This window comes from Sinohyriopsis cumingii, chromosome 11, assembly GCF_028554795.1.
Source record: "Sinohyriopsis cumingii isolate HCF-2022 chromosome 11, ASM2855479v2, whole genome shotgun sequence".
In the NCBI taxonomy this organism is placed as follows: domain Eukaryota; kingdom Metazoa; phylum Mollusca; class Bivalvia; order Unionida; family Unionidae; genus Sinohyriopsis; species Sinohyriopsis cumingii.
The window spans coordinates 84,113,902-84,129,422 of NC_142971.1; the positions used below are offsets into that span (position 1 = coordinate 84,113,902).

Sequence of the window (15,521 nt, forward strand, 5' to 3'; positions counted from 1 at the left end):
TCTTTAGAAACATTCCTACCACTTTTCATCAGAGTGAAAGAGTTGTTCTTGAAAGAAGTGTAAAACAGAGCCAGAAATTAGTCAATTATCAATGTGCAAATCTTTAAATAATGACCTTAATATCTACCAGGTCACATAACAATCAATCAAAAACTGAAGCTAATTTCTTTTCGCTCACAAGGCTGTGGAAAGGACTTGAAGGAAGGAAGATAATATATGTGCAGTCCGATATACCTCTGACTCTATTCGGTGAGTGTATAATTAACTACAGGTAAAGTTGAAAGCTTCCCATTACCTGTTTGTATGTAAAATTTGTGGGACAAGAACCATTGGTACTGCACATCACTGTATTACTGGAAACACACCAATTACATCCACCATCACTTTCTGATGTACAGTTTTTACACCTGAAAATATAGAAATAGCATAAATTAAAGTTATATAAAGGTGGGTAAAGGTGGGTATAGGTTCAGTTCATGGGTCACAATCAATAACCATATATGGTTTCTTTTGTTTCTATGTTCATCACATAGAAGCTGAACATCTTTTGATCTTGGCAAGTTAAGCTTCTAATAGAATGAACAAGCGAAGATTGATGTATAATTTTTAAGTCTGTGATTATTTCATTTATAGGTTGGATTAAGGTGAGCTGGATAAAGTAATCTTGTGTGGAACATAAATTTTGGAGAGAACACCATGTACCCTGTAACTATGATTGTGTTGTATATTGCCCATAAAATAATAATAATAATAATAATAATAATAATATGCACAGTAGTAAGCTTTGTGCAATGGCCAATTTTGCCTCTTCAAGTGAGTGACCGTTAGTGACAGGTTTGACTCTATGTTGCTTTCACGTATGTACATAACAATTATATAAATTAAATTTGTATTAATACTGGTGTAAGTAGATACTAAATATACAATATTCTGTCAAAATGCAGCAAAATTATCAGTAGATTTTTACTTGACACTTTAATGTCTTGAGATAATATATAAACCAAAGTTGTTCATGAGCAGGAACACACAAGAAATACAAACTACTGTGGCATTCATTGGTATCTTTCAAACAGTGTAGAAAATAGGCTATAACAATCCAGTTTTGGCATATGATCCTTAATCCCATGATGTACCTATTAAGGCCAACTTGGATGAAAATGTTAAATGGTATGGAAATGTGAGCACTGTGGCCACATCATGTGCTCAATATCTTGGTGAAAATGTCATGATGACCCAGTACTTCTGTCTCCAATATGTACAAAGATGCATCCTCACTGTAAATTTTGTGACAATAGAAAAAATATTTTGGCAATTCAAACCTATACACAGCTGTAACAAATCTCATTTAACCCAAAAATGTATGTCTCATCAACTCAGTTATTTTGAATGTTAGAGGCTCTTTCTAAGAAAACCCAGTAGAAGTTTGTCAGATGGGTTGAAGTTATAACTCTGACCGGCAAAATCAGAACAATATTTATGCAAAATCCTAACTAAATCCTGAAATGTAGGCTAGGGTGACCAAGTGTCATAAGATACACCCGCAGGGTTAGTGTCAATAGGTGCAATGGCATGAAATTGAGTGTCCCTAACACAATCTTAAAAAAGTTTACAAGAAGAATCATTTTATGGGACTGACACTATGCTGATCAAGATGACTTTCCAGGAATCCGAAATAAGACAGTTTCTTCCATTATCAACTGTGGGTTGAAACCATCTGTTGGCTATACTGGATTTAAGATTGGCATGATTTTCATTCTGAACCAATCAGACATAGCAAGTCTTTTGGTTAAAACCCCACATCACCATCCAAGAAGAATCATTTGATGTGACTGAGACTATGCTGCCCAAGATGACTTTCCAGGAATCTGAAATAAGACAGTTTCTTCTATTATCAACTTAGGGTTGAAACCATCTGGTGGCTATACTGGATTTAAGATTGGCAGGAAAAATGATAAGATTTTAAAGGTAGCCACCATAACAGCCATACTGGGGGACAGATTGGCATCATTTTCATTATAACCAACTATACATCATAAGAATTATTTTCATGAAAATACCATGTCAGTCTGACCATACACTCTGAAGGTGTGCTGATAATTTTCAAATGGTCTTAAATTCAGCAATATTGGATGTCAGACTACAATGTTCATTTGGGTCTAACTAGATATCATAAGAAGTCTTGTAGCATAAAGACCAAGTCAACCATACTAGGAATTAGATCAGTACCATTTTCACTTAGGACCAACAAGACATTATTAGACGGGTTTTTTATTATATAGAAAAGCCAATGTTGGTATGCCCATCCACTAAGAAGTAGTTACGGTAGTAACAAGATTTTTTAAATTGCTGACATTCTTGCCAACACTGCGTGTCCAAGGGACACCATTATCATTTAGGACCAACTAGTCTTTGAGATGACCTGTTCTTTCAGTGGCAGTTATCCCAATAGGTAAGGAGGAGTAGCAATAACAAATTTCTAATAATCAGCTGGAATAATAAATCGTAGAAAATGGATCACATAAACACAGTTTGTACACACACCATCATCTTAAGATGCACCAGCAATTTTAGTTCGCTGTCACAGATTAAGTGGTATATGAATTATAGCTCCTTGCTATAAAAAAAGAACTCCATCAACCTTGAGTGCAATGTTACAAAGCCTTAAGGAAATAATAATATCATACTATGGCACCAACTGCCCTAACCTGAGTAAGGGGCATGGGACTGTTCTGGACAAGTCTTCCCTTCCATGACCATGCAGGAATATTAGCTCTCCTTAATGTTCCTTTCAAGAAGCTCTTCAAACTTTGGTTTAAATATTTTCTGACTACAATTTCACAACGTCCTGTGCTACATGCATGGTGTGAAAATATAACAAAAAATACACTATGCTAAAATTCAAAAGCATAACTAAATTTGTGTTTGCAAAAATATGACCCAATACAGACCAAAAAGTAAAAGTTCAAAAAATATAAAACATTAGAAATTTTGTATAGATTTCCAAAATGGCATTGAAATCCAAACAGGCCTTCTAAATATGCAAACTAATATGTATATCAAATTTAATTTGCAAGCCACACAACTTGTCTACTTGTATTATCAAGAGTACTGTGAAGATTATATTAAATGCCCATGAATAATTCTTGATGTAGGCACTAATAGGTTATGGCTGGCTCTGGAAATTACTGACCGCTGTGTCTCAGTAACTGGACCTGTTGGTCAAGGTATGCAATCATGAACCAACTTACTGTGCAAAAACATTATTTTCGTATTATACCTACCATGACTACGATATTTGACCCAAAACCTGTAAGGTTTGTTTATTACACATGTGACCTTTGACCTTTAGACCAAATTGCTTCCTCCATACCTTAGAACCAAGTCCTCCATAAACTTCAGTTAAGATAAATATGATTTTTCTTCTTCTTGACCACTGACATTCTAAATTCTTAAATCAATAGACTTCTGTCTTGCTCAAAGAGTAAGTCATCCACTTGAAGGTTCATAGTCAATAATTCAAAATTTTGTTCAAAAACCCTTTTTCTTCTTTCGATCACAATGACCTTGACCATTAACTTTTCTTCTTCGCTCAACAAAACTTTTGGTCCAGATCTGTGCCTTAGAACTAATGTTATTGTGCAGAAAACCATTTTGGTCTTTCAGTCACAGTTGGTATAACCTTTGATGTTTTGACCCAAAATCAATCAACTTTATCGTTATCCCAGTTGAAGCCATGCACAAGGTAATGGTAGATGGTGGTGAACTGGCATTTGCAGGTATTATCTGTTGTGACAGAAAATGCACAACCGATGATGCCTGAAAAAACAGAACCATACCCTAAGTTCACCTGGCCTTCTGGCTGATACATGCATGACAACCAGTCAGCCAATTAACTTATCCATAGACACTCATGTTTGACAAAAATAAATCCAAAATGTTGATCAGATCAGAGTACATTTCAAATCTGATGAACAATTTCTTTACCAGCAATGCATCAACAAGCAGCTGTTAACCAATGCATGACAGACACTGGGACAAACCATTAGCTCACTCAATGCATGACAGACACTGGGACAAACCATTAACTTACTCACTGCATGACAGACACTGGGACAAACCAATAGCTCACTCAATGCATCACAGACACTGGGACAAACCATTAGCTCACTCAATGCATCACAGACACTGGGACAAACCATTAGCTCCCACAGTGGTCTGAAGGCAGGAGAGAGAGAAATATTTATACTGAAAACTGAATCAAACTGTAATATTTCTTACCTTGAGAAATTTGAACAGTTGTAGAAAAGGAAAGGCAGCGATGTCAACTTAGCAGTCTGATTATTTTTCATCATATAGATAGCCAAGTCAGCTGTTGTGTGTGCTAAATTGGAAATAGAAGATGATATGAGGTTTTAAGACTGAAACCAATGAATGTTCCAGTGAATACATGGAATTTTACTCCATATTTTTTGCTTCAGGATAATCCTTGAAGACAAGTTTCTTGAAAATATTTCCATACATAAAATCCATTAATTCATAAGAGACTCAAACAATAAGCCCAATGCATACTGCCATCATTTCTTCAAATTTTGTTGGTCATAAAAAGAAATATAAAATTGGAAGGCCTTAATGTCATGCTGTCTAATTTAGCTGAATTATGTTCAGTAGTTTTTAAAAAAGCGTCATTTAATGGTCTTGCTATTTCTAGTAACAATAGCCATACTGGATAGCCTTAAGGCATCATTTGGATGACTTTGAATAGGAGTTATGCCAGGTTCCTTCTTGTCAGATCTGGTGAACTTCTGTTCAGTAGTTTTTGAAAAGAATTCATTTACCTATAAATGTTATAAGCATAATTAAAATTTGAAGACAAGTTTCTTTAAAATATTTCCATATACAAAATCTTTTCGTTCGTAAGAGACTCAAACAAAAAGCCCAATGCATGCTGTCAACATTTTTTCAAATTTTGCTGAATTGGTCATAAAAACAAATATAAAATTGGAAGGCCTTTATGTCATGCTGTACTTTGTCTAATTTAGCATATAATTGCATAGTACTGCCTAAATGAAAACTTTGATGCTTACAGGTATATATATGTTACAAATTCTTTGAAGTATATTGTCTGGCAGTTTTACTTCTCACTTAGGCATTCACATTGTTTTTCAGTATCTTTGATCATAAAAGTGATAAAAATCTCATTTATGTGATATCTTTAATTAATGGTAAATACAATCGCAGTCATCTGACAGCTTTACTGGTAAATAAAATCTCAGTCTTGTGATATCTTTACTGGTAAATAAAATCTCAGTCTTCTTTACTGTTAAATAATATGACATGAAGTCATTATTGGCATTACTGAAAGGTGCAGACTTTAGTCCAGCTGACTTCTCATATGAACCAATGTCTTATTACTAGGATATTGTGATTTGATTCTCGTGTGTACAAAGTATGCAATGAGTTCATTATACACAATGTAAGTCGTCAACTTGCTTTTTACACTAATTCACCATTTTGTTTTAAATAATGTCCATAATATGAGCCTTTTTCCTTACAAATTTTACTTGACAGATTATAGCTGAGGAAGCATATAAAATTTTACATTTTAAGTTTTAAATTTAAAAATCATGATGGTCTTGCAACTCATCAAAAGGCCCCATCTCACAGAAAGTTATCTTAAAGAAAGAAGTGGCCATAACTCACCAAACCCTCTGTAACAAATTTCTGAGCGCCATGTTCTACTGAATTGTTCTTGAAACTATTTAAAGATTTTTTGATTTTTAGCAAGAACTGCCATATCTGATTATGGAATGGAATGATACCCATTGTTTTAAGTTTTTCATTTTTAGTTAAGGGGCAGACATACCTAATATCAGAACAGCATTATTTGTATAATACATGTATTAAAATTCTTCAGATGAGGAATCTGTGTAACAAATGCTATCAAATTTTTGTCATCGGTTTTCAGAAGAAGGTGTTTGAAATATTTTACTACTTTTAGTAATAGCAGTTATATCTGATTGTGAAACAGCATTATTTATTAAAATTAAAAAGCCTCCTTACAGGATGTTATATAACAAGTTTGGACATTTTTTGGGGGCAGTTTTCAAGAAGCTGTTTAAAGGTTTTTCAGTTTTTAATAACAGAAGTCATACCTGATGGTGAATCAAGATCATATGGGTTAAATTCACTAGCCTTCAAACTAGAATTCCTTCTTTAACACTGGTTAAATCAACCTGAGCAGTTTGTTTAATTGTCATCATCTGGGGTTTTCTTTTCTGTTGCCAGTAACAGTGGCTATATTTGATAGTGAATCATAAATATTTGTGCAAAATTAAAAAACCTTTCAACCATGATCCCTTTTGTCCAATTTGGTGAAAATTCTGCTCCATGATTTGTGAGAAATTGCCCTCATACCATCTGTTTAATATTCTCCATTTCTGATAAGTCTTATTTTAAAGTTTAAAAGTTTTTATATTTGTAGTAATGGTGGCCGTATTTGATATTTGATGATAGATCAGCAAATTTTCACAACTTTGAGATGCCTTGACACCTGGAGACTACGAGTTTCAGAAACATCAATGTGAGAAAACAAAACTATTTTGTACATTTGATTGGCCAGTAAACAACATATGTACTTCTTAACTGAAATATAATGGAAGCACAAACTTTCTGAATAATCCAGATTAGTTGCTTTCTGGCATGTTCTCAAGGATCTAAGTTCTCATATTCCAAAAGTGGTACCAATTTGTCCAATGCACACAATCTACAATCTCATACATGGTAAGCACAAGAATGTATGTTGATCTGGCTACAAATGTTTAATTCATTCCAAGAATGTGTGGTTTTTGTAATATTTCTTTATGTCAATTTCTATTTATTGTCATATAAATATTATTCACAAATTGAAAAAGAGTCAAAGAGAACATGTATGTGTTTAAAAAACAATGTCTCAACCTGTACTTTTATTGTTTACCATGTAAGTTCATAGTTCCCTTTGAATTTTCCTCTTTTAATTATTCACTGGATATATGCTTCTATCTAAAATATGTACCATGCATGTGCCATTTAGCCATGTTGCAGTGAAGCTTATATGGTACACTGCTGTAATGAAAACCCGTTTGAAGCAGAGTTTTCTGCTGAAATGGAACCAACGTAAGCGTTTTACAAAGATTTGTTGATGGTGCATCTGAATCAGCCTCGAGAATAACACTAGCTGCTCTCCTGTTAGAAATTTCAGTCATCTTTCATGATTTCCTTTATCACTATTACACTTTCCTCTATAGATTTACAGAAACGGATCAGGTTCCATGAGAAATTATTTAAAACAAATATGGCATCATTCTTAAAAAACTGCAGACAGTGCAGTGTACGTTCTATCTGGTCAACTATCTATAATTACTCATGAAGAAACAATACACTGATATGAAGTGATATTGTGCCAATCACATTCAGGACAAACATAGTGGACTCTTACATAATTCTTGAAAGGAGAACCTTGACCAAAGTGCATACCATGCCTGTGTCCATTGACAGTGGAACACATAAATGTCAAGTGCATCAATTTCAAGTCTGTGAGACAGATGCTCTAAACTTTATGATGGTGCACCACAAGAAAAAAACTCTTTTGAAAGACTTTGGTTGTGTTAAAAATTTCAACCCTGTATTTTATAGATTTTATTTTCTATCTTTACAATTTATTTCATATACATCTTATAGACCAGTACCATCTATACTTACTATCTTTCATCTTGTAGCACTTCATCTTTGAATATATTTGTAAGGATTTATCTTCCTTGAAAAGAGTTTTGGGCAATTCGATTTACATTATTATGCAGATGTGTATGTGTGTGTCTGTGTGAACGCTTTGCCTTTGTAATGTAGCATTAACAATTTTTCAGTCATATTGCTGTGACAGTTATAACGATGTCCAGCACTAGGGTTTCATGCCACAGACAAGTAGCATCATGTCCTCACCTAGTCACATTACCCTGACACCAGGCCGGCCAGTCCTAAAACTAACCTCTTAGTGCTGAGTGCCTAGTAAGGCAGCTGCTAGTACCTACTGATCACCCATTCCAACAGAATTTTCTTCAATATTATTCTGTGATCTTCAATTGACTCTTTTTTTCTTCATCCAATATTGATGAAGCATTTGCCTTTTGAAGCTTACAATACTGCATAGCACATTAATTAGTCCATAGACTACTTACTTGTTACTTTTGGACTTGTACAATATAGCGTTTCATTTTCTCTCTTTGCAACATCAGCTGAAATGTTTCTCCCATCAGTACTAAAAATGCATTTGTATGTACCATTCTCAGCTGAGGGAAATGGAGTAAGTCTGATCTTTAGTGTCTGAAAAAAACAAGATCAATACAGAATTAGTTCTTCATTTTCCTTGTAAAACATCAACTTTTAAAAAATCTAGAAATGGTTTTCTCTGATATAAATACAAAGTAACATATTTAAAATACATAAAAATGGGGTCTCAATCATGAAGAGTAATTAGACACCTGTAACAATATAATGTGTATTAAAATCTAATACTTAAGATCATACTGTACAATGTACACAGTCTATACAACTAGATATATCTACACCAAAAATGCAATAAGAAAATTAATACTCAAGTTGAATATTCTTCTCTTAGGATATGGGACTGGTTGCAAATGATTTCAAAAAAGGGTTCAAAGGTCCTTAACTAAATCTGAGACAATTAAACAGTGAGTGTCAACATTAAGATGTATTATGTTTGGCAATGAAACATCTGTCCAATATAATATAAAACAGAGGTTTTAGTTTTAAAGAAATCATCCACTCTTTGCTAAATATACAACTCAAAATACTAGTAATGGCATTGCATGTCATAGTAGTTGCATTGTATGGCATAGTAGTGACATTGGCATAGTAGTGGCATTGTATGGCATAGTAGTGGCATTGTATGGCATAGCAGTAGCATTGTCTGGCTTGTCTGGCAAAGTAGTTTCATTGCATGGCATAGTAGTAACATTGTATGGCATCTCAATGCAATGGTAGATATATTATGCCAAGTAAAGTAAAAGATTAAAAATTAATAAATAAATTGTATAAAATTTAGGAATAAACCCTTTCAAATAAATGCAAACATACAATACAATACGATCAAATAAATTATATAATAATTTTAAAATTCCATACAATGTATATCAAATAAAAGATAAAATAACACATAAAAATCCCCAAAACATATTTTCAAACTGTTATTATATAAACTGCATTCCCTTTACTACTAAAAATATTTAGGGATATTTTTCATCTTAGATTCAATTTCTAAATTCTTTCCAAAGTAATTGGATATGGTTTGAATATTCTTGAATATAAATACAGTTGTTTCATTCTCATTTTAACTATATCTCTGAAGCCACTGGATACATTGAGTTTGGAAGAAGGGCATAATGTAAAATTTTCTAATCTCTACCGGAATTTTATTTTAGAAAAAAGTTCCCAAGTACGGGAAACTTCTTCTGAATAATTTCTCATTTGGTTGGGGAATCTGGCATTGTTTGGTAGACATGGTCTTGGGTGGGGAGTGTTATAAGGTACATGTAGCTTACACTGGAATAGTGACTATAAATAGACAGGAGCACTATTATTGACTACCCATTATAGTAACTTATCTTTTGTCAAATGGATTCAGTCTGTAACAGCCAATATTTATTACTAACCAGTTAATTTTTTCATGTTCTCTGTTTGGATTGCTATTTTTAAAAGTCATGTAAACTTTTCTATGTTTTTATCAAAAGAATTAACCCCTCCCCCACAGTATTACAGTGGTCTCAATAGGGTTCTGTGTAACTGTCTTTTTGGGAGAAAATGTAGCATTCTTCTAAGATGCCAAAATCTTTAATTCATATCCTTCCATATTATACATAATTCATCACTATCAATCTTTCTTGCCATCGTGAGATAAGTAATATTTTAGTTTATCAGTATTAACTACTATGAAATTGCTCATGCACCATCTCACAAGTTTGTTTAGGGCAGAATATAAAGAAATTTTCAGTTCATGTTTTGTGTTTTGATTGTTTCATAATGTGACATCAGCAAAGAGAACAAGCAGTCTCTTGCAAAATCATCATCAAAGTTATCCAAGATCTCATGATATAAACATATTTACCAAACTGTATATAAACTGGATGAGAAACACAGATTTTAGATCTAGAGAGGTAACATGCTCAGTCAATCACATGTAAGGTATATCATTAATATAGCCTACATTTGAAGTTTGATCAAACCAGTTCAGTGCAAGGAGTACTTTGTGTCACAAAACTTGATGTTATCATTCATGTCAATGTGCAAGATTTCTGTCACAATATGGTCATACACCTAATCAGTAACAGCCATTAACAGTCTCATTCTGTCATAATACAGAAAAAAAAACTAATCAGTAAGAGCCATTAACAGTCTCATTCGGTCACAATATAGATATACCACTAATCCGTAAGAGCATTACAGTCTCATTCGGTCACAATATAGATATACAACTAATCAGTAAGAGCCATTAACAGTCTCATTCTGTCACAATATAGATATACAACTAATCAGTAAGAGCCATTAACAGTCTCATTCTGTCATAATATAGATATACAACTAATCAGTAAGAGCCATTAACAGTCTCATTCTGTCACAATATAGATATACAACTAATCAGTAAGAACCGTTAACAGTCTCATTCTGTCACAATACAGAAAAAAACTAATCAGTATGAGCCATTAACAGTATCATTCGGTCACAATATAGATATACCACTAATCAATAAGAGCATTAGTCTCATTCGGTCACAAAATAGATATACAACTAATCAGTATGAGCCATTAACAGTCTCATTCTGTCACAATATATATATACAACTAATCAGTAAGAGCCATTAACAGTCTCATTCTGTCACAATATGGATATACAACTGATCAGTAAGAGCCATTAACAGTCTCATTCTGTCACAATATAGATATACAACTAATCAGTAAGAGCCATTAGCAGTCTCATTCTGTCACAATATAGATATATAACTAATCAGTAAGAGCCATTAACAGTCTCATTCTGTCATTATATAGATATACAACTAATCAGTAAGAGCCATTAACAGTCTCATTCTGTCACAATACAGAAAAAAAATAATCAGTATGAGCCATTAACAGTCTCATTCGGTCACAATATAGATATAACACTAATCAATAAGAGCATTAGTCTCATTCGGTCACAAAATAGATATACAACTAATCAGTATGAGCCATTAACAGTCTCATTCTGTCACAATATATATATACAACTAATCAGTAAGAACCATTAACAGTCTCATTCTGTCACAATATAGATATACAACTGATCAGTAAGAGCCATTAACAGTCTCATTCTGTCACAATATAAATATACAACTAATCAGTAAGAGCCATTAGCAGTCTCATTCTGTCACAATATAGATATATAACTAATCAGTAAGAGCCATTAACAGTCTCATTCTGTCATAATATAGATATACAACTAATCAGTAAGAGCCATTAACAGTCTCATTCGGTTACAATATGGGCATACAACTAATCAGTAAGAGCCATAATAAAAGTCTCATTCTGTCACAAGATGGATATACAACTAATCAGTATGAGCCATTAACAATCTCATAATGTCATAACATGAATATGCAATACTAATCACTATGTGTCACAATATAGATATACAACTAATCAGTAAGAGTCATTAACAGTCTCATTCTGTCACAACATGGATATACAAAACTAATCACTATGAGTCATTAGCAGTCTCATTGTGTCACAGTATAGATATACAACTAATCAGTAAGAGCGATCAACAGCCTCATTCTGTCACAACATGGATATACAAAACTAATCACTATGAGTCATTAACAGTCTCACTGTGTCACAAAATAGATATACAACTAATCAGTAAGAGCCATTAACAGTCTCATTCTGTCACAACATGGATTTACAAAACTAATCACTATGAGTCATTAACAGTCTCATTGTGTCACAATCAATATAGATATACAACTAATCATTAAAAGTCAATAACATTCTCATTCTGTCACAACATGGATTTACAAAACTAATCACTATGAGTCATTAGCAGTCTCACTGTGTCACAAATTTGATATACAACTAATCAGTAAGAGCCATTAACAGTCTCATTCTGTCACAACATGGATATACAAAACTAATCACTATGAGTCATTAGCAGTCTCATTGTGTCACAGTAAGATATACAACTAATCAGGAAGAGCCATTAACAGCCTCATTCTGTCACAACATGGATATACAAAACTAATCACTATGAGTCAGTAACAGTCTCATTGTGTCACAATATAGATATACAACTAATCAGTAAGAGCCATTAACAGTCTCATTCTGACACTGTATTTGTTTTTCAACTTCTTAAGAGTTAAGTCACATAGTCTTTTCAATTTGTTAATTTTTTTACAATGATTAAAATTAGACATTTGCAAATATTGGATGTGGACAATACAATCTTATAAAGTATGCTTAGTACTAGGAAATTCAACTTTCACGGAAAATGGGCTTTTCCACGAACTGGAAAATGAGTCAGCTGGCTCATTGTTTACACTGAAAGCTCCCATTTAGTTTGAAGAAATAAATGACAGTACAAGGGACCCTCTGGTAACAATCCAGTTAGAAATGATAAAATAATGAAAATGACTAAGTTTTGTGGATCTTTTTTTATTCTTGATGTTTCTCATTTTTTTTAATTACAAAAGGGAGGGTACAAAATGATAGGGTGGTGGGGTGGGTGGATTATTCTAAGCTGCTTCCAATAATTATTCGCCTTGCAATAACATTAGTCTTTCTAATATTTTTAACAAAATATTTCCATTTCACAATAATTGTACTGTTGTTCTTTTCCTATAATTTTCCATACCAGTAGTCCTTTTTCAGCTATATTTGAGATGCTTAGATAGGAATAGAACTTGTCTATTGGAGACTGTTTCATTAAACTTTTCAAAAATAGTCATGTATTCATGTGAATAAATATCTTTTCTAAGCTATTTAGGTGTTATGCCTTTAAAACATTTTAGTATCTCAGCAAAAAATTCATTACTCAGATTTGTAGCCAACTGTTCTATAGATTGTCCTATGAATCTAAAGCTAACTCCAAACCCAATTATACATTTAATTTTTTTCTTCTATTGTTATATATATTTAATTTGTATTATTTGTTGGCTTTTCATGACTATATGTTATATACATTTGTATTTAATACTCAATCCTGTCTTAAATCAAGTTCACTGTATACCTGACAAGGAACATTGATTTTATTAATAACATAATACATAGCTAATATTTATATGTGATAATAGATTAAATATTAGGATCATTATCAATGGAAGTAAAGCTGTTTATCTCAATTTGAGTCTAGGACATTGGTCTTTCCAGTTCCCCAGAATACCTCATCTGCCTGATGTTTACCATGTTCTCTATTATAATTTTAGTAACAGATTTTATCTTGATGACAACTTAGAATTTTCTAGAAATTAATTTGAGCCCTCATTATGGTTCTACTACTGTGCATTTGGGTTTTTAATCATACAATTTTGTTTACTTGAGAAATTACGCATTCTTGCATTCAACATCTGAGGTTGAATTTGTCTTATTTTTGTGTTCAGCTTTTCATATGGGTGGATTTATTTATTCAAATTATTATTCACTGGAAATACAAAGTGCTCATCTATAATATTCTCTGACAGAAATATTAATTTGGAATTTTTATAATAGTGAATTCAAGAAAGAATATTTCTGGAGTATAATGTTGTGACACATCAAAAGACTCTTAGCACATTGCCATAATCCAGGCTGTTGGCACATTACCGTGTTTGCGATAACAGGAATATCAACACAATCAATATTGGAATTTAATCTGAATACCACTGGAATTCAGTCGAAACTTTATACATTTGGACATCTGATAAAACGTCTAGAAATATATGGAATTTAATCCACAATACTGTAGGTTCTTTGCAAATTTCACTTTTTATTCTTAGGAAAATTGTTTGTTGAATTTTACAAATTTTGTTGGTTTTCACTCTTTGCTGCTAATTATTTAAGAACATGGAGTAATAGCACTATTTCTTCTTTTATGGCTCTATCAACTATGGAATCCTTGTTGAAAAATGTATTTCACATATTTGCTTAGCTTGATTTTTCCTCTTCATCTGGATCATATTTTACAAGTGTCTTGATATACATGTCATACCCAGGTAAGCTAGGAATGATGCTATTTATTTTGGATATTTAAAATTTATATATAAACTGAATCTATGCTGAGGTTTGCGCTGAGACAAGGAATCCCCAGTCAAGAGGTACATTTTTGTCTCCCAATGAGGCTTGTCTCGGTGCATACCCCAAAGTAGATTGTTTTTCTCACTCAATAATTTCCTTTAAAGTATCAATGATGTTATTTATTTATTTTGGATATATAAATTCAAATGCATTCATTATCTGCTAGATCTCAATATTTACCTGTTATGATGTTATGATCCTTTAGTTTGTTTTCAATTGTTTAGTTATCATAGATATAACATTTTTTTGTAGAGTTAAAATGTCTTCCATCTTTCTCTGTAAACACCATAGATTTTTGCAATTTTGGGCTTAAATTTCCAAACACTAATTTAATAAACATTTCAGTGCATTTAACTGTTTTATGTTTTGATAACCACCAAGTTAATCTGATTTATTTAAACAGAAACAAGTTTTTTCAATATATTTCAAACTATGGATATGTGTTGAATGGATGTAAAGAAAACATATCACCAGTGTCTGTATTTATCTTTGGAAAGACCGCAAGAATAAAAATACATTTGTTTTAAGTGAAATGATAAACAATATAAACAAAAGAATAAAGTAATTTGCCATTCATATTAATAATTAATCTATTCAGAATCTGTCTGTCCATCATGAGCAGTTTTTCACTCTATAAATGTGTCTTGTGTGAGCATTCCTCCACTCTGAGCACGTCATGTGTGTCTATATAGGCATGGCATAAAACATTACTACTCCAGAAAATAAAAGCAAAATAGTTTCAGATCTTACTACAAAGCCTGTAAAAAAACACCTTACAATAAGGGTGAAACAGATCTAAGAAACTGTTACTCTATTCAAAAGTATGCACAATGTGAGTATAGGTCATCAACACAAGCATTATACCAAACTAGACAAAGTGCATTACAAAAATCATATGCTTTTATTTATTTTATACAATTCTAATGTTCTGTTTAGTCAGCATATAAAAATAAATAAATTTGTTGTACTTACAAGTTTTGAATATAAAAGTCTCTTTATTAATCCTTTCAGGAGAATGTATGATGTAACTAGATTATGCCTTAAATGCTTTATTTGTATTTTTATTACATAATTTGATCCAGTCAACTAATAAAAAATAGTGTTACCAGAGCAGTCGTGTGCCAGAGTGTACAGTGCACAAAATCAGCTGAGCCATCTGACACAAACATTTAGGAT

At 32.5% G+C, this 15,521-nt stretch overlaps 1 protein-coding gene across 1 annotated transcript in view; it reads right to left on the bottom strand.

Annotated features, from left to right (window-relative positions):
• Nucleotides 1-254: 254 nt before the first annotated feature.
• The window catches only part of LOC149788886 (plexin-B-like), a 446,804-nt gene continuing 431,537 nt past the window's right edge, over nt 255-15,521 (bottom strand). The window contains exons 8-10 of the mRNA XM_089973559.1: nt 8,211-8,355; nt 4,279-4,381; nt 255-407 (exon numbers count right to left, since the gene is read on the bottom strand). Of these exons, the coding sequence (XP_089829685.1) occupies nt 266-407; nt 4,279-4,381; nt 8,211-8,355 (390 nt within the window). The 3' untranslated portion in view covers nt 255-265. The remainder of the gene's footprint in view (nt 408-4,278; nt 4,382-8,210; nt 8,356-15,521) is intronic.